Below are 25,232 nucleotides of genomic sequence, written 5' to 3' on the forward strand. Positions count from 1 at the left end.
TACAAGATAGCATGGTGGCATTAGTAGTGATCTTCTGCAGTGGATTGAGAATTGGTTAAATTCCTAAAGGCTGAATGTGACTGTCAACGAAGTTGATTTGTAATGATTGTTACAGTAACTAAAGATTACAAGTTTTAAATTTTGTTGTCCTCCTCTGTTCTACAATATAGTAGTGCAGATTAATTGAAGCTCAATTCCAAAGTGAAACTTTGCTCATTTTCACAGCTCATTTTGATGCCGTTTAACAATCTGATCTATTTGCAAGTGTTACTCATTCTGCCTACAAATATCCATTACTGATGATAATATATGCAGTTTTTGCTGTTAAACATCTGTTGGAAGTGGTAGAATTGACATTCTACAGTATTACAATTAAACAACAACCACCCATGGTACCTAAACAGGTTTTTCAACAGGATAAAATATTTACAGCACATCAGATATTTTTAGTTAAAGTCGGATTTTTGACACACTGCATTGCATTTCAACAAATATATCTTAATCACTTACCACAATTAGCACTTTACTAATTCACATTTTTTGATCATTTATCAAATAGTAACTGTTGATTTCTATTAATTTGGGAGACTGTGAATTACTAGGAGGTTCATAGAAAGGATATTAATTTATTCCTTTACTCATCTGTTATGTCTGGATTGAAATAACAAATATTACTTGAAATAACAGATTGAAATAACAAATATTACTTCCTTCTCAGTCTCGTTTGGTATAAACTCCACAATTTAGATCAACTTCTAATTTTAAAGCTAGGATTGATCGTATTAAGGGATATGGGGCAAAGACAGGAAGTTCACACATCATCCATGATCTCATTGAATGAAACAAAAGGCTCAATAAATGAAATGCCTTTTTTAATTCTTTCGTGGGATGCAAGGCCAGCATTTGTTGTTGAAAGTGAACCACCTTCTTGAACTGCTACATTCCTTGTGGTGTAGATACAAGGACAACGCAGTTAGGAAATGGAGTTCCAAGATTTTAAACCAATGACAAAGAAGAAATTGCGATATGGTTCCAAGTCAGGATGGTGTGTGCCTTGCAGTTGGTGACTTTTTCATGTGCCTGCCCTCCTTGGTGGTAGAGATCAGAGGTTTGAAAGATACTGTCAAAGGAGGCTTATTGAGATGTTGAAGTGCATCCTGCAGATGGTACACATTGTACTATGCTTCGGTGGTGGAGGGAGTGAAAGTTTATTGCGGTGGATGGAGTGCCAAACATGGAATCTGCTTCGTCCTGAATGGTCTCGAGTTTCTTGATTGTTGTTGGAGCTACACTCAGTCAAGCAAGTGAAAAGTATCCCATCACATTTCTGACATGTGCCTTGCGGATGGTGGACAGGCTTTGATGAGTCATGAGGTGAATTACACAGAATTCCCAGCCTCCAACTTACTCTTGTTATCACAGTATTTATGTGGCTGATGCTTTTATGGCCTTACTCCTGTTTTAACATTCCAATAATAGATTAAAAGTGGGCACCCATGAGGTCCAAAATAATAATCTGGCATATCCTCCGTTTTATGATTCCCATCAAGCCAGGTGACTAGCCCAATTTCAATGCGAAGTGCAGGACAGCATGCTAGTAGCAGCACCAGGCATACCTGCAATTGAGGTGCCAACCTAATGAATTTACACCACAGGACTATATGCATGGTCAACAGCTGAAGGAGTAGGCAATAGAGAGAGCCAAATGGTCTCGCAAACAACAAGTCAGTTCAAATTGCTGTAGTGCTATCCCATTCAGTGATAAATAGTGTGGACAGTTAAACAATTAAATTAACAGTAGGAGGCCCAACAAGCATTCGCATCCTCAAGGACCGCAGAACCCAGCACATCTGAATCATTGGCAAAATGATGGAAGGTCTTGTTGACAGTGCTACCAAGCAGCACTTACTCACCAATGACATACTTTTTGATGCTCATTTTGGATTCTCCCCAGACCACTTGACTTCAAATTCATTAGAACTTTGGTCCAAACATGAATGAAATAGCTAAATTCCAGAAGTGAGACATGGGTGACTGTCCAACACCTAGGCAGCATTTAACTCAGTGCAGCAGCAAGGAGCCCAGGTAAAATTGAAGTCAATATGGGTGAGGGGGAAATCTCTCCGCTGGTTGAGTCGTGCGGAGCATAAAACGAAAACTGATATGGTTGTTGGTGACCAAACATCTCAGCCCCAGTCTTTGTTGCAAGAGTTCTTCAGGATGGTACCCAAGGCCCAATAATCTTCAGCTGTTTCATCAATGACCTGCCCTCCATCATTAGATCAGAAGGGAGGACATTCGTTGATGACTCCACATTTTTGATTTGATTTGTCACATATATTAGCATACAGTGAGAAGTATTGTTTCTTGCATGGTATACAAAGTATACCACACATAAAGAAGGAAAGGAATGGATGTAGAATGTAGTGTTACAGTCATAGCTAGAGTGTGGAGAAAGATCAACTTAATATGAGTTATGTCCATTTAAAAGTCTGAGGGCAGCAGGGAAGAAGTTGTTCTCGAGTCAGTTGGCACTTGAACTCAGACTTTTGTATCTTTTTCCTGATGGAAGAAGATGGAAGAGTGTATGTCCAGGGTGAGTGGGGTCCTTGATTATGCTGGCTGCTTTTCCAAGGCAGTGGGAAGTGTTGACAGAGTCAATGAATGGGAGGCTGGTTTGCGTGATGGACTGGGCTTTGTTCACAATCTTTTGTAACTTCTTGCGGTCTTGGACAGAGCAGGAGTCATACCAAGCTGTGATACAACCAGAAAGAATGCTTTCTATGGTGCATCTGTAGAAGTTGGTGAGAGTCGTAGCGGACATGCCAAATTTGATTAGACTCCTGAGAAAGTAGAAGTGATGGTGGGCTTTCCTAACTCCCGCATTGGCGTGGTGGGACCAGGACAGGTTATTGGTGATCTGGACACTGTGAAACTTGAAGCTCTCGACTATTTCCACTTCATCTCTGTTCATGTAGACAGGGGCATGTCCTCCACTACACTTCCTGAAGTCGATGACAATCTCCTTGTCATCTGAGGGAGAGATTATTGTTGCTGCACCAGCTCACCGGATTCTCTATCTCATTCCAGTACTCTGTCTCGTCATTGTTTGAGATCCAACCCCTATGGTGGTGTCGTCAGCAAACTTGAAAATCGAATTGGAGGGGAATTTGGCCACACAGTCATAGGTGTATAAGGAGTATAGTAAGTGACTGAGGACACAGTCTTGTGGGGCACTGGTGTTGAGGATGATCGTGGAGGAGGTGCTGTTGTCTATCTTACTGATTGTGGTCTGTGGGTTAGGAAGTCGAGGATCCAATCCCATAGGGAGGAGCCACGGAGTTTGGAGATGAGTTTCATAGGAATAATAGTGTTGAAGGCTGAGCTGTAGTCAATAAATAGGAGTCTGACAGGTGTTCCAGGATTGAGTGTGGGGTCAGGGAGATGGCATGTGCTGTGGACCTGTTCCTGCAAAGGGCGAACTGTAGTGGATCTAGAGAATTTGGGAGGCTGCCATGATTAACCTTTCAATGCACTTCATAATAATGGATGTCAGGGTCACCGGATGATTGTCATTAAAGCACGCTGTCTGGCCTTTCTCTAGTACAGGGATGATGTTCAGATGAATTCATAGTTCTGCAGATAATGCAGTAGTGTATGATGGCTTGCAACAAAGCTGATAAGTTTCAAGTAACAGTTGAATGATAAAAGCATGAAGCTATATATCCCCATTGACAGAAGGACTAACCACTTCCCTGTAACATGCCACACCATTAACATTCTCGGGTCACCACTGACTGGACCAACTGGAGCTACGAGAGATAAGAGATTAGGAATTCTGCGAGTAACTCACCTCCTGACTCCCCAAAGCCTCTCCAGCACTCAAGGCACAAATCAGGAATGTTAGCAAACATTTTCACATGCCTCGATGAGTGCAGCTCCAACCATCCTCTAAGATGTCTGACACCATCCGAGATGGAGCACTTGAACAGATTCCCATCCAGCACTTAAACATTCACTCTCTCCATTACTGCATACGATGGCAGCAATGTGTACTGTCTAAGAAGATGCTCTGCAGCAACTCATCAATGCTCCGCAGCAACTCATCAATGCTCCTTCAATATCAGCTCCTAAACCCACAACCTCTATCACCTATTTGGTCAAAGACATGGGAACATACAACCAGTGAAATCCCCTCCAAGTCTCACTGACTGGGGGCATATTTCACCATTTTCTCATCACAATGAAGTCAAAAACCACACGGGTTGTAATGCTTCAATAAGGCAACTTAATCATCACCTTATCGCTTGCAATTAGGAATAGGTAATAAATGTGGGCCTTGACAGTGCTGCCCACATCCCATGATTCACTAATTGCATCTATATATAACACATACAATGCACATTTTTAAAAATATTCATGGCATCATTTCTATTCTATCCATTCAGTTAGCTGTTTACAAGATTCCATCAGTTCTCACTTTTTAAAATCACAAATTCCCATTCTGTGCAGCGGACTCAGAACTGTGTCACGGCAGTTAACAGGTGAAATCAAAACTAAATCCTCAAATGCAGTGTCTGGATTTCATTAAATTCGGTGAGTTCAGTGCAGTTTCAGTCAGTTTTATATTTTATTTACAGGTCTACACCAACATACTTTTTTGACTTCACACATAAGTAATATGATGTGTACTGTTCTATTAGTGCACCTACTTAAGGTAACTCGCTAAATATAAAATTGTTTTATCTAGGCAGAATTTTGATAGTTAGGAATTGTACTATTTTTCAAGGCCTGTAAATTGTATCCTTCAAATCAACTGAGTCCCTATAATGAGCAGTTATTTCTCTAATGAGAAATCATCTCATCCTGACTCGAAACGTTGGCTCTATTCTCTCTCCACGGATGCGGTCAGACCTGCTGAGATTTTCCAGAATTTTCTGTTTTTGTTTCAGATTCCAGTATCCGCAGTATTCTGCTTTTAAGTTATTCTGGCCTGTTGCACTGCCTTTCACCACTTCAGTATATTCCCATAGCACTTCCTAACCAATGAAATACATTTAAAGTGTCATCTCTGTAGGACATTCTCAAAGGAGATTTCCATGGAGGGAAACCACTGATGATTGATAAACTCTCAAATCTTTTATATAAGATCATATCTACAATCTATATCAGCACATCTGAACTTTCTTTTCTATTATACATTTGCATTTATAATAGAAACTGCTTACTTGCCACGTTGTAATTACACTATTCTTCTCGTAGAGGCAGTGCATAATCACCAGTGCTGGAAGTGTGTAATTACAGCATGATAAGTTGACAGAGCCAGTTTCTTTAAGAAATGTGGACTAATAAACAAATATAAAATTTATGTCAAAATTTCAAATGGGAACTGAATTATATCTATGCATGAATGGATATATATCAAAATTACTTTGAATAAAAAACATTGGCTCTATTTTTCTCATTCGTTAAGAATTTAAAAGCTGAAATCAGTCAAAAAATCTATCATTTTAATTTCCTAATTCAAACAACATACTTGTAAAAAAACAAAAATATTTTTTAAGAAGCCAAAACAAATTGTGATACCATCAGTAGAATATTAGCTATAATCTGGACTACACATGACAGGTATAACATGCTGTACATAACATTTTATGCAAGTCCCATATTGAATTACCAATGCCAAGAATTCTACTGTTGGCGAGTATAAGAAGCCATATGCTTCCCAACAGGGATTGAGGAGACATTGGGAGCCAGTCAGCTGAGTCTAACCTTGCACTTTGATGCCACTAGAAATACAGTTATATTAGCAGAGCCATGGAAGTAAATTGCAAGTCTATCTGTTGCAATCGGTATGATGTATGGAAACCATTGATTTGCTCATTTGTTTAAACACTTCCAAATTCTGAAAATGCTACCAATCTCCTTGTTTCAGATTTCTCAGCATCATGTCAGTAACAAATCTTTTATTTTTCCAGGCAGAATCTTTTTCCATACAACTGAACTATCGTGAATAAGAGCAGAGTAATAACTACTAATTGGCAGCTCAGCCAGAAGAACACATCCACCAGAGAAGCAGCTTTTTGATAATAGTCTCTTGCACATCTTGGCCAATTGTTGAATTCCAAATTCTCATTGGGATACTTCATTTCTTCTTTTGAATTTTCAACTCCTTTTAATCCATAAACATTATCCACATCTATGGACATCAAATTATGGTGTTGCATAGACTCTACCAAGAAGAGAAACTGCACTTAAAACTTTAATCCAAAAAGCCTTACCTTTACTGAATCCAACAGGCTCTTGGGAAAGAATCTCTTCAAACCAACATCCTTCCTGTTAAAAATAAAATAAACGTGTATTTAATTCTTCGTACAATTTTGAAGTCCCTATTTACTGACCAACAACTAACAAAAATAGGTGTTGAAATATCTTATTCCACGATCTACAAAATTGAAGTTTAGGTTTTGTATGTACATTATGCCAATAACACCAAACATTCCTTTTTTACATGAACTGCATGCATTGTTGCATGGAACAATGAAAGCATCACATGTGGTCCTACAGTCCACAGGAGGGCTTATCATTCATACTCAGCTGTAAAGCATTTGTAACCAAATATCCCTGTTCATAAGATTGCTCATTGCTTGCTGAGGCAAAGGAAGTCCATTGAATTAAGAGAAACGTAGCGGTATGATGACAAATTTCTCAGTGACAAAAAGCAGACAGTGGGGCAGATGCATGCTTTACAGGCTAGTTTATAGCAATGTTACTCAAGGGTCAGTTTTGGGTCCATTACACCTTTAAATCTTTTATAAATAACATATGCACAGATGTAGAGAGCAGCATTATGAAGTTTGCAGATGATACCAAACATGGCACCATAGCAGGCAGTGATGAGAATGATAGTTGTAGATTTCAAGACAATAGAGAGGATGGTAAAATGGGCTGAAGCAGATGGAGTTCATTGCAGAGGTGTGCAAATTGGTGCACTTTGACAGGACAAATACAGAAAGACAATAAACTATAACTGGCACAATCTTGACAAGAACAGATAAACAGAGGGATCTTTCCAAAATTTGCTTGATTCTGGAAAGGTTCCAGGTAGTGAATTTAATCCTCTGTTTAAGAAAGGAGGGACAGACAGAATGCAGGAAACTGCAGGCCAGTTAGTTTAATATTGGTCACAGGGAAAAGGCTGGAATCTGTTATTGAGGAGGTTACAGCAGGTCACTTAGAAATTTTAATACAATCAGGCAGAGTCAACATGGTTTTGTAAAAGGGTAGTCATGTTTGACTAATTTTTTTGAGTTCTTTGAGGAAGTAACGAGCAACACGGATCAAGTGGAACCTACAAATGTGGTGCATTTATACTTCCAGAAGGCATTTGACAAAGTGTCACATCAAAAGTTACAATACAAAGAAAGAGCTCATGGTGTAGGAGGTAACACATTAACCTGGAAAGAGGATTGGTTAATTAACAGGAAACAGATGGTAGGGCTAAATGGAATATTTTCAGGTTGTCAAGTTGTAATGAGCTGAATTGTCACAAGGATCATGCTAGGGTTTCAACTATTTACAATCTATAATCAATAAAAACAAAGAAAATTACAGCACAGGAACAGGCCCTTCAGCCCTCCAAGCCTGCACCGACCATGCTGCCCGACTGAACTAAAACCCCCTACCCTTCCGGGGACCATATCCCTCCATTCCCATCCTATTCATATATTTGTCAAGACGTCCCTTAAAAGTCACTAAAGAAAACAGCGAAAGCTCCATCCCTGGATGGTCTTGACAGTCACGGGCATTCAGCCTTGGATCTTCAGGTAAGCGTTCTCCAAGGCGGCCTTCACGACACACGACAGCGCAGAGTCACTGAGCAGAAACTGATAGCCAAGTTCCGCACACACGAGGACGGTCTAAACCGGGATGTTGGATTTATGTCACATTATCAGTAACCCCCACAGCTTGACTCCTGGACTTGCACAATTTCACAAGCTGTACTGTCTGGAGACAATACACATCTCTTTAACCTGTGTTGAATGCTCCCTCCACCCACATTGTCTGTACATTTAAGACCTGGCTGGCTGTAGAGATTTGCATTCTAATCAGTATTCTGTAATTTGATTTCTGTGTCTGTGCCCTGTTTGAGAACAGAGACCACTCCATCTGACAAAGGAGCATTGCTCCGAAAGCTTATGATATTTGCTACCAAATAAACCTGTTGGACTTTAACCTGGTGTTGTGAGACTTCTTACTGGTCTTGAATCACCAACGTTTCGGTTAACAACCAAACTCGCTGATCAACTGCGTCACAGAGACTGATGATAACTTGGAGGAAGGAACCAAATGCATGGTTGCTAAATTGCTGATGACACAAAGATAAATTGGGGAGGTAATCTGTGAAGAGAACATATAGGAGTTTGCAAAGGAATATAGATAGGTTAAGTGAGTGGGCAAAAAATTGGCATGTGAAATATAATGTGGGAAAACATGAACTTGCTCTCTTTAACAAGAAGAATAGTAAAACAGCATATTATTTAAATGGAGAGATTTTCCAGAAATTTAGTACAGAGCAATCTGGGCGTTCTGTTATATGAATCACAAAAGTTAGCACACAGGTACAGCAAGTGATTAGAAAGGCAAATGGGATATTGTTGCTTATTGCAAGGGAAATGGTAGTTTTGCTAAAGTTGTACAAAGCACTAATGAGATCACACCTCAGTACTGTGAGCAGTTTTGGTCTCATTATTTAAGAAAGGACATGACTGCACTAGAAGCAGTGCAGAGGACTGACTGCAAGGATTAGGGGTTGTCCTATGAGGAAACATTGGGTCTGTATCCATTGGAGTTTAGAAGGACTTGAAGCGATCTTATTGAAATGTACAACATCCTGAGGGACTTGACAAGGATGTTTCTTTCCCCCTGGGAGACCAGAACTAGGTGACACAGTTTAAAAATAATGGTCTCTCATATGGAATGGAGATGAGGGGAGTGTTTTTCTCATTAATTTCATTAAGGTCGTTAGTCATGGAATTCTCTTCCCCGGAGAACAGCAGAGGCAGGGCCATTGATAATCTTAAAGCCCAAGTTAGATTCTTGGCTGACAAGAAAGTCAGAAGGTATAGGAGAAAGACAGGAAATTAGACACCACAATCAGATTAGTCATGACCTTATTAAATGGCAGAGTAGGCTCAAGATGCCATACGGACTACTCCTGCTCCTAATTTGTATGTCCATAAGTTTCACATGGAAGATTACTCTGGAACACTATCTGAAAAGGTGGTGAAAGCTGATTCCATTAATCATTTTCACAGGGATTTATGCATGTTCTTGAAGAATGAGGTCCTTACAGGGTTCCAAAGAAAATGAGGTCTGGGAATAAGCAAAATTGTTTAGTTAGAGAGCCAGCAAAGGCATGATGGGCTGAATGGTCTCTTTGTGTGCTCTAAATTTCTAGAATTTTACAATTCCAGGATCAACACATTAGAGGAGCATTTTAGCCTAAAGTTCTGTGCAATCCTTTTACACTGACCATGTATATTTCAAGACCAGAAAATGTTATGGTATATTTGTTCTATTAATTATATAACTGTTCAAGTAAATTTAAATCAGGAATATAACAGGAATAACATTGAAAAATTGGGGCTGTTTGGGGAGAGAATATGAGATTTGATAAAATTGTTTAAAATTATGAATAAATCAGACTAAGTAGGTAAATAGTAGATAGTATTGGAGGAACCTAAAACAAGGGGTACAAATATAATTAAATGCAAGATATGTAGGAACGAAAGCAGGAAAACCTTGTTTTACAGAGGAAATTGAGTTATCGATTGAAGTAGAGACCATAAGAGGTTAGATAGGCTAAAGGTCTAAAGGCACATGATTTGGATACAGTTCGTCTGGACAATGTACACTGACAAAATGTTCAGAATAAAAATGTAATTCTGGGGTGATGGCATAATTACAACTATACAACCCGAAAGTTTATGCGGTGAGCCTGGAGTCACGTAGAAAACAATTTCTTTGACTTACAAAGTAACTCTGAAAATGTGTTTTTGGGTTGAAAACTCTTACTTCAACATAGAATGGAATCCTAGAAGCTCAACAAACATGTGTCAGTTAATCCCACTTCCCTTTTCCCTGTATCTCTGCAATTCTTTTCCCTTCAGATGTTTCTCCAATTCCCTTTTGAAAACCACAATTGGATCTACCTCCACCTTTTCAGGCAGGGCATCAATGATTGCACAATAAGACAGCACAGAACAGACTATTTGGCCCATTGAGTCAGCAATCCAGTTCATCCCACTCTTTCCCCACATCCATGCATTTTTTTCTCCTTCAAGTATCTATTCAATTACCTTCTGAATAGACGACCGAAACTGTTCCCACCACACTATGAGGCAATGTATTCCATATCTGAACCACTCATTGTGCAAAATCAATCTCCTCAGTTTTGCTGGATTGTTCCAACTGCACTTGTTGCCCAAATGGGTTTATGTTACATATTAATGTTTATGGATAACACAAGCAAACTTTAGTCATTAATAATAAAATTAAGTATTTAACATTTTTTGCTCCCCCTTTACTTAATTTCCTATCTTATACGATACAGCGACTCTTGACTTGGCCAACTGGGTTCTATTGATAACAGCCCTGTCTCCAAGTCAGCAATCCACTCCAGGAGTTGAGCATCAAATCTGCGCCTACACACACCTAGCACTGAAGAAGTGCTGCAGTGTTGATGGAGTCATCTTTTTGACCAGATGTTAAACCAAGGTTCTGTTGAGCTGTTGACAAGTCCCACTGTTCATGTTGTTCCAAAACATTTGTCCATTTATTTTGGCACATTGTAAATCCATAACTCCTCTCCCCACTCCCCTGATCCATTTCCACACAACTGTTTTAACCAGGGCACCATTCAAAAAGAAAGTTCTCGAGTCCTGACAAATATTCTTTCCTCTTCCAGTGATATTTGCAGGGCACTAGAGTGCACAAATTGGCTGTTGCTTTGACTTCAAATGTTGTGAAATCAAAATTGATTTACTGCATATGAAGCTCTTCAGAACGTTTCTGAAAGTTTAACAGAGCACTAAATAAATGCAAGTTCTCAGCTTTTTATAAATCTAAGCAACAGGAAGAAACATCAGCAGGACGCTGAGTTCCAAAGCATGGGGCCTTGACAGCTGAAAACACAGCCAACTAATGATGGACCAATTAAAATCAGGAATGTTCAATAGGCCAAAATTAGAGGAGCATAGATAGCATGGAGGAGTGTGGGATTACAAATTTAGGGAGGTGCAAAGCCGCAGTGAGATTTGAAAACAAGGATGAGAATTTTAAAATGGAGGCATAGATTAATCAGGAATTAATTGATTCAGTTATCAGTGAGTAAAAGTGTGATGCACGTATGGACTTGGCGCGACTAAGGGCTCAGGCAGCTGAATTTTGGATGACTGAGTTTATAGAGAGTAGAATGCGGAAGGTTAACTTGGAATAGACAAATGTGGAGGTAACAGAGGCATGGGTGAGGGTTCAGCAAAAGATGAGCTGAGATGAGGGCAGGGTGGGGGTGATATTATGGAGATGGATATTGATGGTCTTAGTGATAATGCAGATGTGGTCAGGAGCTCATCTCTGGGTTAAGTATGATACCCAGTTGAAAAACAGTCTAGTTCAGTCACAACAGCTGCCAGGGAAAGAGATGGAGTTGATAGCTAGGGAGCAGAGTTTATAGTGAGGAGAAAAGACAATGGCTTCAGTCTTCCCAGTGTTCAGTTGAGTAATTTCTTAAAAAAGAAACATTCTATGTCCGACTACACGACAATAATTCTACTTGAAATGTTCTCAATGCTCCAAATATTACCTCAATGCTCCAAAGCTATATTTAAACTTGCTTCTAACGCACCATGCGTACAGGCATACGGCTTCAAAACCTTATATTTTTCATAGCTGTTTAGCACATCTGTCATTTCCTTCTCCAAAACACTTTTTAAAAAAGAAAATGACTTTGCAAATTATCATTCTTTGAAATATCTTATTAATACACAGCATTGGTCCAAGTTTTCAAGTCTTGAATCACTAAAATCTCAGTCTTTGACCAGTTATTTCATTAAAGCCCTCAGGAAATGCACTCATGCACAATGTATGATTAAATACCATGATATTCACCAAATGCTGGAACATATGCAACTTCAACAGCCACAGGGACAGATCCACTTAAAACGAAAGTAAGCTTTGACATCTGACATCCGAGGAACAGTGGGTCAGCTTAAGGCAGAACATTTATCTACAAGCCACAAAGCAGATTTCAGAACCATCTGCTGATGTAGTGTGAAAGTGTGCCTAACAAAAAAAGGCAACTGGCAATGTTCCAGATCAAACTGGTACGAATTACAGCAATCAGACCCAGAGTGAACCCAGTCACAATTATGCAAACTCTTAGCAAGTTCAACATACATAGCATTATTTCTTAAAAAGCCTTGCAGAATTGGACTAGAAAAATGTTATGTCGGAAATAATTTGCCTGTCTGCATACATCCTTGAAACTCCAACTCAGTACACTTAAACTTCTCACCAGCTGCAACATTTCATTCGGCAATAAAGGCATCATAAAGAAGTACTAGCATGTCTTTATTTATATTACAATATCATACATTTAATGGATTTCAAGGAGACAATGTTCCAGACTGCTTAATGATTAAAAAAATACACTAGGTGTACTATATATACTTAGCTTGGAAAAAAAATCTTTGAACCTCAAGTGGAATGGTAAAAATTGGGAGTGGACAGGACCAGCTCAGCCATATGAAGAATCCTCACAAACCAAAGGGAAGAATTGAGATTGCAATGCAAGGCACCATGAAAGAAATTGGGAGTCATAAGTAAGCTGGGGAAGTTTTGCATATATAACTGCACTGCACCAAATAGATTTACTAAAGATCAAGTTACCAAGAGAAACACAAAGATTCCAAGACTAATAAATATGCATACCTTTAAAACAAGGTTTCAGGAAATTAAAATATCAAATGGAGCAAAAGCATTATTTATTTACACATAGCCATGTTGGCCTGGCCCTTTTCAAAAAGAGGTCACAGCATCTATGACACTTATTACAATGTTACACCTTTGAGAAGCAAAAGAAAAATCTATACTTTCATTAATAAGAACTGAAAATCTTGGAAATACTCAGCCAGTCAGGCTTTAAAGCAAGGTCAGTCATTCAGATAACCTTTCAGGGCTGCGATTTGGAATTGTTGATTTGGCACACAATGTGCAGGAACTGGAGGTATGCATTTCACCCACACTTCGTGGAAAAAAACATGATTGTATGCATTTCTTTGCCTGTCATCGTGTCTGATCCAGAGAATACAGACTGAGGGAATCAACAGGATTAAGCCAGCTCCATTTTAGTTTTGTTAAAAATATCCCAGAGACAAAGATGGGCAAGAAATGTTTTAAAATAGCTAGCACTAACAAAATATTGCGCTTTCAACATGTAACAAAAATCCCAGTTTGTCCACCGCTTAGTCAATATTTGTAAAATCATTAAGTTTACTCTAAGGCAGCTTGTCTGTTCAATTCTATTAAGTACAACAGCACTCCGTACTGAATGTGTTATCCATACCACCCTGAGGGACTGTGGAGATTCTAATTAGCAAGCGTATAGAAGGGATGGTAATCTGATCTGCCTTCTAATTGACCAACTTGACCATTATTAATTAGTGAATATCCTCCTGCTGCTGATCATTTAGTTCCTAAAAGCTACTCTGGGGAAGGCATAAGGTATCGCATTGACCATCTGGTGAATAAAATTCATACATCAGTGCAGGTCTTTCTATTAATGAAAGGAATAAATTTAATTTGGCACAGACAACAAAAACTATACATGACAGTTATTGCAATGTTGAAAATATCTAGTCATCCAGAAATAAAGATTATTCGAAATCTCTTCATCAAGACCTGAAAGTAATTCTCAAATTTTATGAACAGAAAAGAGTTATTGCATTCTCTGGTAAATTCAACAAGGTGGAATGGGAGTATTTTTCCATTAATAAACCTATTTTTTCAATAATATTACCATTGTAGTCTCATGCAGATGTATGATCTAACTGTAATGCAAGACAATGTCTCAATATCCTAAAGCATTTACTGCCCACTGATTACAAAAATCTTACATGATTTGATTGTAATTACTAAGCAATGTTCTTTCTAACACAATTGCATCTGCATTGTATCTGTGTTAACTCAAAAGAAAACAAACACACACACCAAAATAATTAAAGATTGAAGATCTAGGGTGGCAGGGAAGGGAGACAAACACAGCAATGTGGAAACACGTATTAGTACATCTATATATAAGACATAGTGAGGACTATTTGCTTCAGAAAGCAATGTTAATGACAATAAAAGCTGCGAAGTGGTAAGGATACTGCAGCCACAGATTAAAACTTCACTGTCAACCAGTTACTGGCAAATACAGATTATTTCAGACACTTGCATTTTAAATGTGCCAAAATTTGCTTTTTCTGGTGCATCTCAGATTCAAAGCATTTGGGCAAGCTTCCTGTTTGAATGCAGCCAAATCTCTACTGTGTAAACGACTGCTTATATCTGAACAGGAAATATACATTCACATGTGTATCCTCCATCCCAAGTTGCATATATCGCTGTGGACTTGGGTTGAGTAATTGGCAAATGATCTTCAATAGGATATTCATATAGGGCCATTCATGAAATAGAACATCCCAAAACACATCACAAGACCATTGCAAAGCAGGAGATATTACAGCATATGACCAAAAACTTGATCTAAAAGGTATGCTTTAAGGAGAGTCTTAAAGGAAGAAAGCAAAGCAGAAAGCTTTAGAGAAAGAATTCCATAGCTTAGAGCCTAGGAAAATGAAAGCATGTTGTGGGTGGGGGGGGGGGGGGGGGGGGGGGTGCTTGGGTGAATGTGAGATTAAAACAGGTTTACTCAAGAGGTCAGAATTAGAGGATGCAGATATTGCAGTGGGTGAAAAATGGAGGAGGGCTGAGGCTATACATGGTTTGCAAAAGAGAATTGTAAAAATCAAAGCATTAATTAACCAGGAGACAATGTAAGTCAGTGAGCACAGGGGTAATTGAGACCTGGTGAGAGTGAAAACATAGGCAGCAGAGCTTTAGATAGCCTCAAGTTTGCAGAAGAATGTGAGAGGCAAGCGAGAAGTGCTTTGAAATAGTCAAGTTCAGAGGTATATGGACAAGTGAGACGTGGTAAATTTGGTTGGAAGAATAAGGAGACCACAAGCTCCTTGGAAAATAAGTGTCTAAATGGGGCAAAGCAGCAGAGGAATCTGAGAGTGCAAATACAGTGCCACAACGAAGTAAAAGTAGTGAAGCAGGTTAGCAAATAGGAACATAGGACCTAGAAGCAGGATGGCCAGAAAATACATGGCACTGGGGTTCATTCCTAGAAGGATATAATTGAAAAACAGAGAAGTGGCATTAAATTTGTAAAGAACCTTGGTTACACTACTCAGAACAGTTCTTTTTTCTAGATATGTAAAATTGTAGAAGCACAAGTGAGACTGCAGATTTAGAACTATACCAGAATTTAGAAGTTATATTCATCAAGAAAAAATGAAGGCTAGGGTCCTTGTCTCTTGATAAGAGTCCTGATTGAAGTGATTGAGATGAAGAAAGGTTTAATAGGGTGGATGTCGACAAATTATTTCCACTTCTGGAGATACCACCAGAATTAGGGGCCACTAATAAAGATGGCCACCAATAAATCCATGAGGCAAGTCAGGAAAAACTTTATCCAGAGAATGGTTAGAATGTGGAACTCACCATCACCAGCAGCAGATGAGGCGAATGGTATATGCTTAAGTAGAAGCTGGATAAACATGAAGCAGAACATAATGGAGGGATGTATTGATGGAACTGGATGAAAGAAAGGGTGGGAGGAAGAATGTGTGATGTATAGATACCGTCATAGGCCTGCTGGGTTATATGACCTGCTTCTGTGCTGTAAATACTACAAAATACAATGTAATAAAGTGCCATATTTTTGAAACTGCACAAAAGCATTTTTTCCCAATAAAGTTTTGTAAATGCTGGGTCTTAAAATCTAAAGGTGAATAGCTTGCAATAATTGGTCTAACATTTATACCTACAAACTAACCTGAGTATTTTATAGACTGACAGAAATCATCTTTATTTAGATCCAATTTTCTCGAATGAGATTTCAGAAAAAAAACCAAATCCAAATTATAGCTTTTATCCTTTTCGAAATATTTTGAGGCAAATCACAAATCAGCTACTTACACATTGAAATAAATACTTACAGATTAAAATGCAACATATAAGCCCTTAGTACAGAAACATATAAAAGCTACTCACTCCAACAATTCATAATTCGATTTCTTTTCCAAGGCATTTCCCCGCATTTCCCTATAGAATCTCCTACAAAAAAAAGGAATAAATTGTTAAATCAAACTACCTTGAAAAAGTGACATATTAATTAAACTGTTAATCCCTATTCTACTGAGAAAATCATTATAACCATATAAAAAATCTGAGCTTCAGAAGAAAATAATTTACATCAATTGTATTGCGCAAATACAGATGGAACGAACAGTGATAAAAGAAAAAACAGGTTTTTATGCATTAAGGGTACCAAGGGATGCAAATCAAAGACCAGTAAGTGGAGTGGAGGTACAGATAAGCCATGATCTAATGGAATGTTTTAAAAGGCTCAAGAGTCCGAATGGTCTACTCCTGTTTAGCACAGGGAATAATATTCTGGATTTTGGCTAATCTGTTCTGAAAAGATTCAGGGACTTACGACCAATAAAATAAACTGTCGTGTTTAAGGGTTTTTTTTGAAACATACGTGGACGGAGAAAGAATGGCTGCAGCAATGATTTAACAACAATAATGGTAATAGTGGCATTAAAATGACTATTCTGGGTGAGAGTGAAGCATGCTGGGAATTTTGGTCAATTTATATATCAAAACCAGATGCAGGTCGTAAAGAGGCTCTGGTCTGAGAGCTGTGATCTGAAGCTTCCTGTGTTGATCAGATCAGGGAAGTTGTTGACATCGACTGAGACAGCGTGGCTCCAATTTAAAATGTAAAATGAACTAAGCGTCATGGCTTTAAAACTAATTTCACTGAATGCTCAAGACATGTGATCGATTTCTGGTTACACAATTGCCTGGATGACAGAGAATCTTCCGGAAGCAAGTGGAGAATTGTGGGTAAAAGACATACGAGTCCTTTATTTGGCAGTGATGATTCCAAGAGAACAACCATCGCAACAAAGCTTGTACCCTGAAGAATACTTCAGAGAGAAGGTAGTTAGATTCTACATCGAGGATATTTTTTGGCCAAGTTTTTCCGAAACTCGGTAGTATCTATTTTCAGTTAAATTGTTAATTGATGTTCAGTTGGAGTTAAAGTTCAGTAAAGAGTTAATGAGTTGCAACTGTTTATGTTTCAGTTGGTACTGGAAGTGTCAAGTAAAGAAATAATTGAATTGCTGTCCTTGTTTGTCTCTTTAAACTGGAATGCTTGGAAGATCATAAGACATAGGAGCAGAATTAGGCCACTCGGCCCATCAATCAGCCATTCAATCATGGCTGGTATTTTTCTCATTCCCATTCTCTTGTCTTTTCCCCATAACCTCTGATCCTCTTATTAATCAAGAACCTATCTCTCTCTGTCTTAAAGACACTCAATGACTTGGCCTCCACAGCCTTCTGCGGCAAAGAGTTCCACAGAACTTCCCCAAAAGAGGGCTGAGGGATAATCTTTTAGAGGTCTTCAGAACTTTGACAGCTTTAGTTGAATGGAAGTGGAAAGGATATTCATCAGAAGTCCAAATCTAGGGGCGATGAATATTGGATGGTTATTGATGGATCCAGTAGGGAATTCAAGAGAAACTACTTTGACCAGAGAGTGGACAGACGGTGAAACTTGTTGCCTCATGCAATGGTCGAGTCAAGGGCATATGGTTGATTCAATGGGAGGAAGCTAGACAAGTACAAGGCTAATAAAGGAATAGAAGGATAACAAGGCAATATAGAGGAAATAGTGATTTACCAGGAACAAGGGTGTAAAATTTTATAAAACACTATCTCAGTGCAAACGGCAAGGTGGTCAGTAAAAACAATACAAGGACAGCCGAAAAAAAGAACCATACAAACTTCTGCATTGTGTACTCTCTCTCATAGGAAAGCACTGTGACCTGCCCGGGTTGGAGGCAAGCAGTGAAATTTGCTTCAGCATGATTTGAGGACCATCTACATCAAAGTCACAATATCCAACTTGCCCAGAGGAAGGCCAAAGGTGATACAACTGCAGAAGTTCCCCCAAGCTCAAGGTTGGCTCTAGTTCCTCCAAAGTTCAACACAGATGTCAGAGGGATGTATTTTACACAGAGGGTGGTGGGGGCCTGGAATGCACTGCCAAGCAAGGTGATTGAGGTGGACACGCTGGGATCATTTAAGACTTATCTAGATAGCCACATGAACAGACTGGGAATAGAGGGATACAAACGAATGGTCTAGTTGAGCGGCGCAGGTTTGGCGGGCCGAAGGGCCTGTTCCTGTGCTGCATTGTTCTTTGTTCAAGCAACAACCATGACAGCATGAACTGACAGTTCTGTGGATGTCCATGTCAATCTTGCATCGGACTCTTCAGTCATGAGGCCCGCAGAAGATGAAGAAGTCACTTACAGCTTGGACATACTCGAAAACCTGATGGGCTCAGTCCCAACTGAAGTATTGTATCCAATTCTGAGCACCATATTTCAAGAGAAGAGGTTGAAAGTTTTGGAGAGGGTACAGAAAACATGCATCAGAACAGTTAAAGGGATGAGTGATTATGGTTATGTGGGTAGAATGGAGAAGCTGGACTCGTTCTCCTTCGAACAGAAAATGTTAGCAGGAGATTTAATAGCAGTGTTGAGTTTAGATGGGTAAATAAAGGTAGACTCTTTCCAAAGACTGAATGGCTGATGATGAGAGGGGTCTTTGAAAGAGCCTATGGGCTGAATGGCCTTTTCCTCTGCTGTACAATTCTATATTTTTATGTTTCTTTTGGAACTGCAGCACAGCAAAACACAAGGAGGATAAACTCTGACAGGTTTTGTGGTGCACTGTGTCTGTGTACTAAATGCCTTCGAGAAGGATTATTTCTCCAAGTCTCTGTATAACTCCCAAATTACTCCCATTAGATGCCAGAAAACTTCATGTAATTTTCAGGTAGCTCTTAAGAATTAGTTCAAAAAACTAGGAAACTGATTATCTGCTGCCCACTCAGGCTGAAAATACAGCAAGGAAACTTAACGAGGGCAGAGCAAAATAAGCCATAGAATCACAGAATGGTTACAGCACAGAAAAAGAGGCCATTCAGCCCATCATGTCTATGTTGGCTCTCTGCAAGAGAAATTTAACGAGCACCATTCCCCTACCCTTTCCCCCCCAGCCCTGTAATTTTTCTCTCTCCTCCAATTTCCTATTAAAAGCCATAATTGAATCTGCATGTAAGATAGGAAGCTGGGAGAATATTGTAATCCGAGTTTGGAGGCATGAAGGTTTCAGTGGGAGATAAACTGAGTGAGGGGCTGACATATACAATAGTATCAAGGTGGGAGTAATGACCCTTTCTAACAGAAAGGGCATGGGATCAGAGCCTGATGTAATCAAACAGGACACAGGAGCTTGTGGCTGTGAACGGTATTATCAGCCTGTCAAAGTGGCTAGGGAGCAGGTGGAATGAATTCGAGAATGGGGCTCATGGTGGGGGCTTAAGAGAGCCAAATGGCTGGAGGGCTACCAACAGTGGTGGGGATACGTTCCTCATGGAATTCCCACTATCGGAAAAATCCTGCCCCCCCCATGTGTAGATCTCCTATTTGGTCCATAACCTCTCATGACCTGTATACAATTTATATGTGTATTCGCTTTCACGTTAGCTGCCATAAATTACAAATGATGTGGAAATGCCGGCATTGGACTGGGGTAAACACAGTAAGAAGTTTAACAACACCAAGTTAAAGTCCAACAGGTTTATTTGGTAGGCTACCAAATAAACCTTTTGGACTTTAACCTGGTGTTGTTAAACTTCTTAATAAATTACAAAGACAGCATTTGGTATGAATTTACTTTTTGAATGACATTTGACTGTGCATTCGGCCCTTTAAGTCTAAACAATAAAATGGTAGCATTCATGATCTGTGACAGATTCTTCTAAACAACTGTTTTTTTTAAATTCAAAGGTCTAAATTGCTGCCATGGTATACTTTGTACAACTTTACTGAAACTTGAAGCTCACTTGAAGGTCAAAATGAGGCAACAGGTGAGCACTGTGGTATGCCTACACCTCAGGGACTGCAGCGTATCAAGAAGGGAATTCCCCATCACCTTCTCAAGGGCAACGAGGGATGGGCAATAAATGCTGGTCTGACCAACGCGCCCACATAGAATCTACAGTGCAGAAGGTGGCCATTTGGCCCATCGAGCCTGCACCGACAACAATCCCACCCAGGTCCTATCCCTGTAACCCCACATATTTACCCTCCGAGTCCCCCTGACACTAAGGGGCAATTTATCATCACCAATCAACCTAACCCGCACATCTTTTACATCCCGTCAATGAAATTAATAAAAGGTCAAATTGAAGTCAATATTAATCATTATCCAGAAATCAATACCGTACATTTATATAGGACACTTATTATAAAATATTCAAGGAGTTTCACAGGGGCAATATAAAACAAAATATGACACAGCTACATGAGGAGATATGAGGGCAGATGATCAAACAACTGATCAACAGTTGTAAGAAAATTTGGTTCACCCTCAGACGGTTGAAAGCAGGACGGATAGAGTCAGTGGTTAGGAAACAGAGCTTGTGGAAGGGCCCATAAACAATGGCCATGGAGATTTCTGCTCACCCTATACTGGATGTCAGCCAAGCGATCTGACAATTTAGAGTGCATGTCAAAATCTGACTTTTTCTTTGCGGAGGAGCAGGATGTAGATGAGAAATAGGAGAGAATCAGAGGGTAACTGTGCCGGAGCAAGAAGAGAACCCATCCTGAGTTCATTATCTGGCTATGCTTAGACAGACAAGAATGGAAGGAGCTGATAGCAGCCCTAACCCGGCTGGATGACGGTGGGGAGGAACTACAGAAGAGTTGCGTGCTTAACCATGGCTGCACAAGGGTCGAGAGGAATGAGGAGGGATTGTTTTTGTCACAGTTTAATGCTCGAGCAGGAAGGAGCCTTAAGGGAAAGTTTAGACCAGTGGGATAGTAGTAAGGAGGACAGAGGCAGCTGATTAAATGGCCTATATCCAATGAGGGAGTCCATGAACTCTTACACTTGCTATTGGAAACGAGGGGGAGGGGACAGGGGAAAATAGTTTAAGATGATGGCATGCAGTAGGGAAAATATGTCAGGGATTACCTTTGCAGTCCAGGCTCCCAGTACAGTGAGCAAATTGCACACACAAGATCAGGACCCAATAATGCTCCATATGGTTCAGCCTGATCTGGCATAGGTGACTAAACCTTTCCATCATATACATTTAGGTGACAGAAATAAACAGTTTTAATGGGGACTAGTGGATCAAAAGTGGAGGTGAGAATGTGGTTGAGTAGATGGTTAGCTGGAGAAATGTCAAGGTGAAAGGAGGACCAGTTGTAGTGATTTAGGGGAAGAGTTTTTTTCAAGGGGAAAACACAAAGGGAAATAGGGTTTTGAGGGGCAAGCAGGATGGGGAAATGGCTTATGAAACTGTGTAGACCCTTCACACAGATTGGAATGAGCAGCTGAAGTCCGTCACATAACGATCCAAATTGAGACTTTGGTCTATTGTTACAACAAAGTAGTCTAGGTGTTTGCAAAGGCAGTGATATTAACTTTCCTCTATTCCCATTTGATGATAATAAGCATGTCTATATCAATCTAAATTACAATACACCTTCACTTGATGTGTGTAATTGCCCACAAGGGTTCAAGAGTCAACCACGTCAGTGAAACATGAAAATGTAAATTGGTTCGGGTCAAGGCTAGACTTGTACAAAGCCAAAGTAAACTAATATTATTTAATGCAAATTAGTTATGGTTCTATGCATGAGGGAAGACAACTGAAGCTTGACTATAAGTATTAACTAAGTTCAAATTCATGAAGAAAATTATATCTGTAAAATGCAACAGCGCTCAAGGGCAGAATTGAATGTCCTCTCCTGATGTGAGTTTAGCAGTGGCAGCTTTTTGCTGGGTATGAGGTTGCACCTAAACTCATTGGAGTTTGAAGAATGAAGGGTGATCTGATTGAAATAAGATTCTAAGAGCACTTGACTGCGTAGATGCTAAGAAGATATTTCCCCACGTGTGGAAACCTAGAACTAGTGACTACAGTTTAAAAATAAGGGGCTTCCCATTTAAGACGGAGATAAGGAGGAATTTCTTCTCTGAGGGTTGTTAGTCTTTGGAATTCTCTTCCCTAGAGAGCAGTGAAGGCTAGGTCATTGAATTTGAGTTGAATAGATTTTTGATCTACAAGGGAGTCAAGGTTATGAGGTGCAGACAGAAAAGTGGGGTTAAGGCCACTATCAGATTTGCTATGATCTTACTGAATGGCAAAGCAGGCTCAAGGGGGGTGAATGAATGGCGTACTCCAGCTCCTACTTCTTCGGGTCTTCTTATGAAAAATAGCTACAAATTCACATGTCCCAGCTGTGCAAATTCTTATAGCCGAATCAGCAAAGGCTGGAATGACCCTTTTTTAATCGTTTACTATTTCTAGTCCAGAGCTGCAATTGAGGGACAAAACATTTATTTTTAATTGGATCACATTTCAACTAGGCTCGAGTTTATTTCATTATATTTAAATAAACATTTTTGAAATACATAATTAAGTAATATACCTGAATCTACCAGTTAGAAAATCTGTTGAGTGTATTAACATAGGCAAGGTTACCAAGATGGGCTTACCTGATCTCAAGGCATCCCAGCTTCAGTGCAATATCCTGGTCCACTTGATCTGCTATATCCATCATATAATCATTCTTAACCTAAACATGAAAATATATGCACTAAGAGTAAATATTTGTTTTTGATTTGCCCTGCAAATTAATATGACATCTAATGGTGTAACTATTCTGCATATCCCGAGATCTGAAGCTAAAAACTTAGATATATTCAGGCGTGAATCATAACAACACACTATGTAAGTGGGATTACATGCACTGTCAATTTCAAATGGCAAAGAATTATTCTCAAATTTCCATATGACATGAAATTCTCAAAAAACCCATACATCTTCTATTACATCTTCTTCAGGAACAAGAGTAGATTTAACTAGCAAAGTAGTCATTAATTGGTTCTTTCCATAGAACCATTGAAACCCCACGGTGCAGAAGACGACCATTCGGCCCATTGAGTCTGCACCGCCCACAATCCCACCCAGGCCTTATCCCCGTGACCCCACATATTTACCCCGTTAATCCCTCTAACCTACGCATCCCGGGAGACTAAGGGGCAATTTAGCACGACCAATCAACCTAACCCACACATCTTTGGACTGAGGGAGGAAACCGGAGCACCCAGAGGAAACCCATGCAGACACAGGGAGAACATGCAAACTCCACACAGACAGTGACCCAAGCCGGGAATCGAACCCAGGTACCTGGAGCTGTGAGGCAGCAGTGCTAACCACTGTGTCACTCTGAATTTGGGAAGATGCATGTTCCCTGGCTTGAAACCAAACATCTAAAACATTGCTGATGGATTACTTATTTCAACCTGCAGAACCTTTCCAGATTTTTTAATTCTCACTTATCCAACACCATAGAAATCACCGTCGAGAGCTTCCTGAAGTTTGTTTCCTGAAGTAATACAAGTTTGACACATTTTTAATTCATTTTAACATACTCCCCCAGAACGATTTTCAATAATCAATAAAACTATTAAAATCGATTTAAGGTTTGTGGATCACGTCATACACCATCATTTGTGAGCTCAGAACCTAAAATGGCCCAATGTGACTGCATCTTCAAGTACTCCTGCTGATACAAGGACACTAATTAACATAGTCTTAAGGGCACATCTGCAGATCCTGCTAGCTCTATTCAGCCAGAAACATCCAGCACCTCTTTTTGGCGGTTTGCCCAGGCCCCCAACCCCAGTCAATAAAGGTCAGTTCCTTGTGTTAAGAAACTAATCAAGATTCAAAAATATTCAGCTGTCTTTGGGGTTCAAGTCACCTCTCGGTTTGAAATCCAGGGTGGGTTACACTTGCTCACATCTGGAGGCTGATAAGACTGTCATTTCTCGGTGTACTGCCCTCTAGTCCAATATTGGGTCCTAACCACTCTACCAATAATACAATAAATTTCAGCATTGCATGGAGCCATTGGAAATGATCTCAACCGCTAGAGTTGGGCATTGGATTGGAACTAAGACGCACTAAAGCCATGGGTGGACATCAGAATTATCATAAGATTTTAAAGTCAATGAAATGAGGAACTTTGAACTAATGTTGACTGATGAGGACACGGATGATGAAAGGGCAGGAGTTGGTGATTGAGAGGAGCTGGGTAGACTGACAAGGATTACAGAAGTTATAGATGGTAATTTCTTTGGTGCTGGATAAGTGAAAATTTAAAAAAACTGGAAAGGTTTTGCAGGTTGAAATAAGTAGTCCATCAGCAAAGTTTTAGATGTTTGGTTACTAGCCAGGGAACATGCATCTTCCCAAATGCAGTCTTACATTCTAGGTTAAGTTTGCAAAAGCACAATTTGGCACAGTTGCATGCGAATCTTCACATTTTAAAAGCAAATTCAAAAATTGGAAATAAACCCAATTAAACCATTCATTCTGGTTAACTGCATTTTTTGCAGGATACAAACTTCAATTTCTCTGAGTGCAGAAACTATTGCAGAATCTCTGTGATCAATAAGAAGCATGAGGATAGAGTTCATCTGCTATTGCCTGAATTAAAGTTCTAATGTGCAAGAGATGCTGAAGATGCAGATAACCTGAAGTGTCAACTCCATTTTTACATTATGCTTCATGCAAGCACCTGGAAGCACTGGTTTATTTCAACTGTTTTTCTGATTAAATCTAAAGCTTTATTGATTAGACCAATTTTATGCTTAGCTTTTGACTTAAACAATGACTTGTTCCCAACTGATTTTCTATCCCTCTCCAACCAAAGGACAAAGAAACA

The 25,232-nt window shown here is 39.5% G+C and overlaps 1 protein-coding gene across 29 annotated transcripts in view; it reads right to left on the reverse strand.

Moving 5' to 3' along the window:
• The window catches only part of LOC144495599 (focal adhesion kinase 1), a 528,227-nt gene that overhangs the window by 210,233 nt on the left and 292,762 nt on the right, over positions 1-25,232 (reverse strand). For all 29 annotated transcript variants that reach the window (XM_078215780.1, XM_078215781.1, XM_078215769.1 and 26 more), the window contains 3 exons: positions 22,996-23,075; positions 16,387-16,449; positions 6,282-6,336 (listed from right to left, as the gene is read on the reverse strand). In XM_078215780.1, coding sequence (XP_078071906.1) covers positions 6,282-6,336; positions 16,387-16,449; positions 22,996-23,075 — 198 coding nt within the window. The remainder of the gene's footprint in view (positions 1-6,281; positions 6,337-16,386; positions 16,450-22,995; positions 23,076-25,232) is intronic.

This window comes from Mustelus asterias, chromosome 7 (assembly GCF_964213995.1).
Source record: "Mustelus asterias chromosome 7, sMusAst1.hap1.1, whole genome shotgun sequence".
Taxonomy (NCBI): Eukaryota; Metazoa; Chordata; class Chondrichthyes; order Carcharhiniformes; family Triakidae; genus Mustelus; species Mustelus asterias.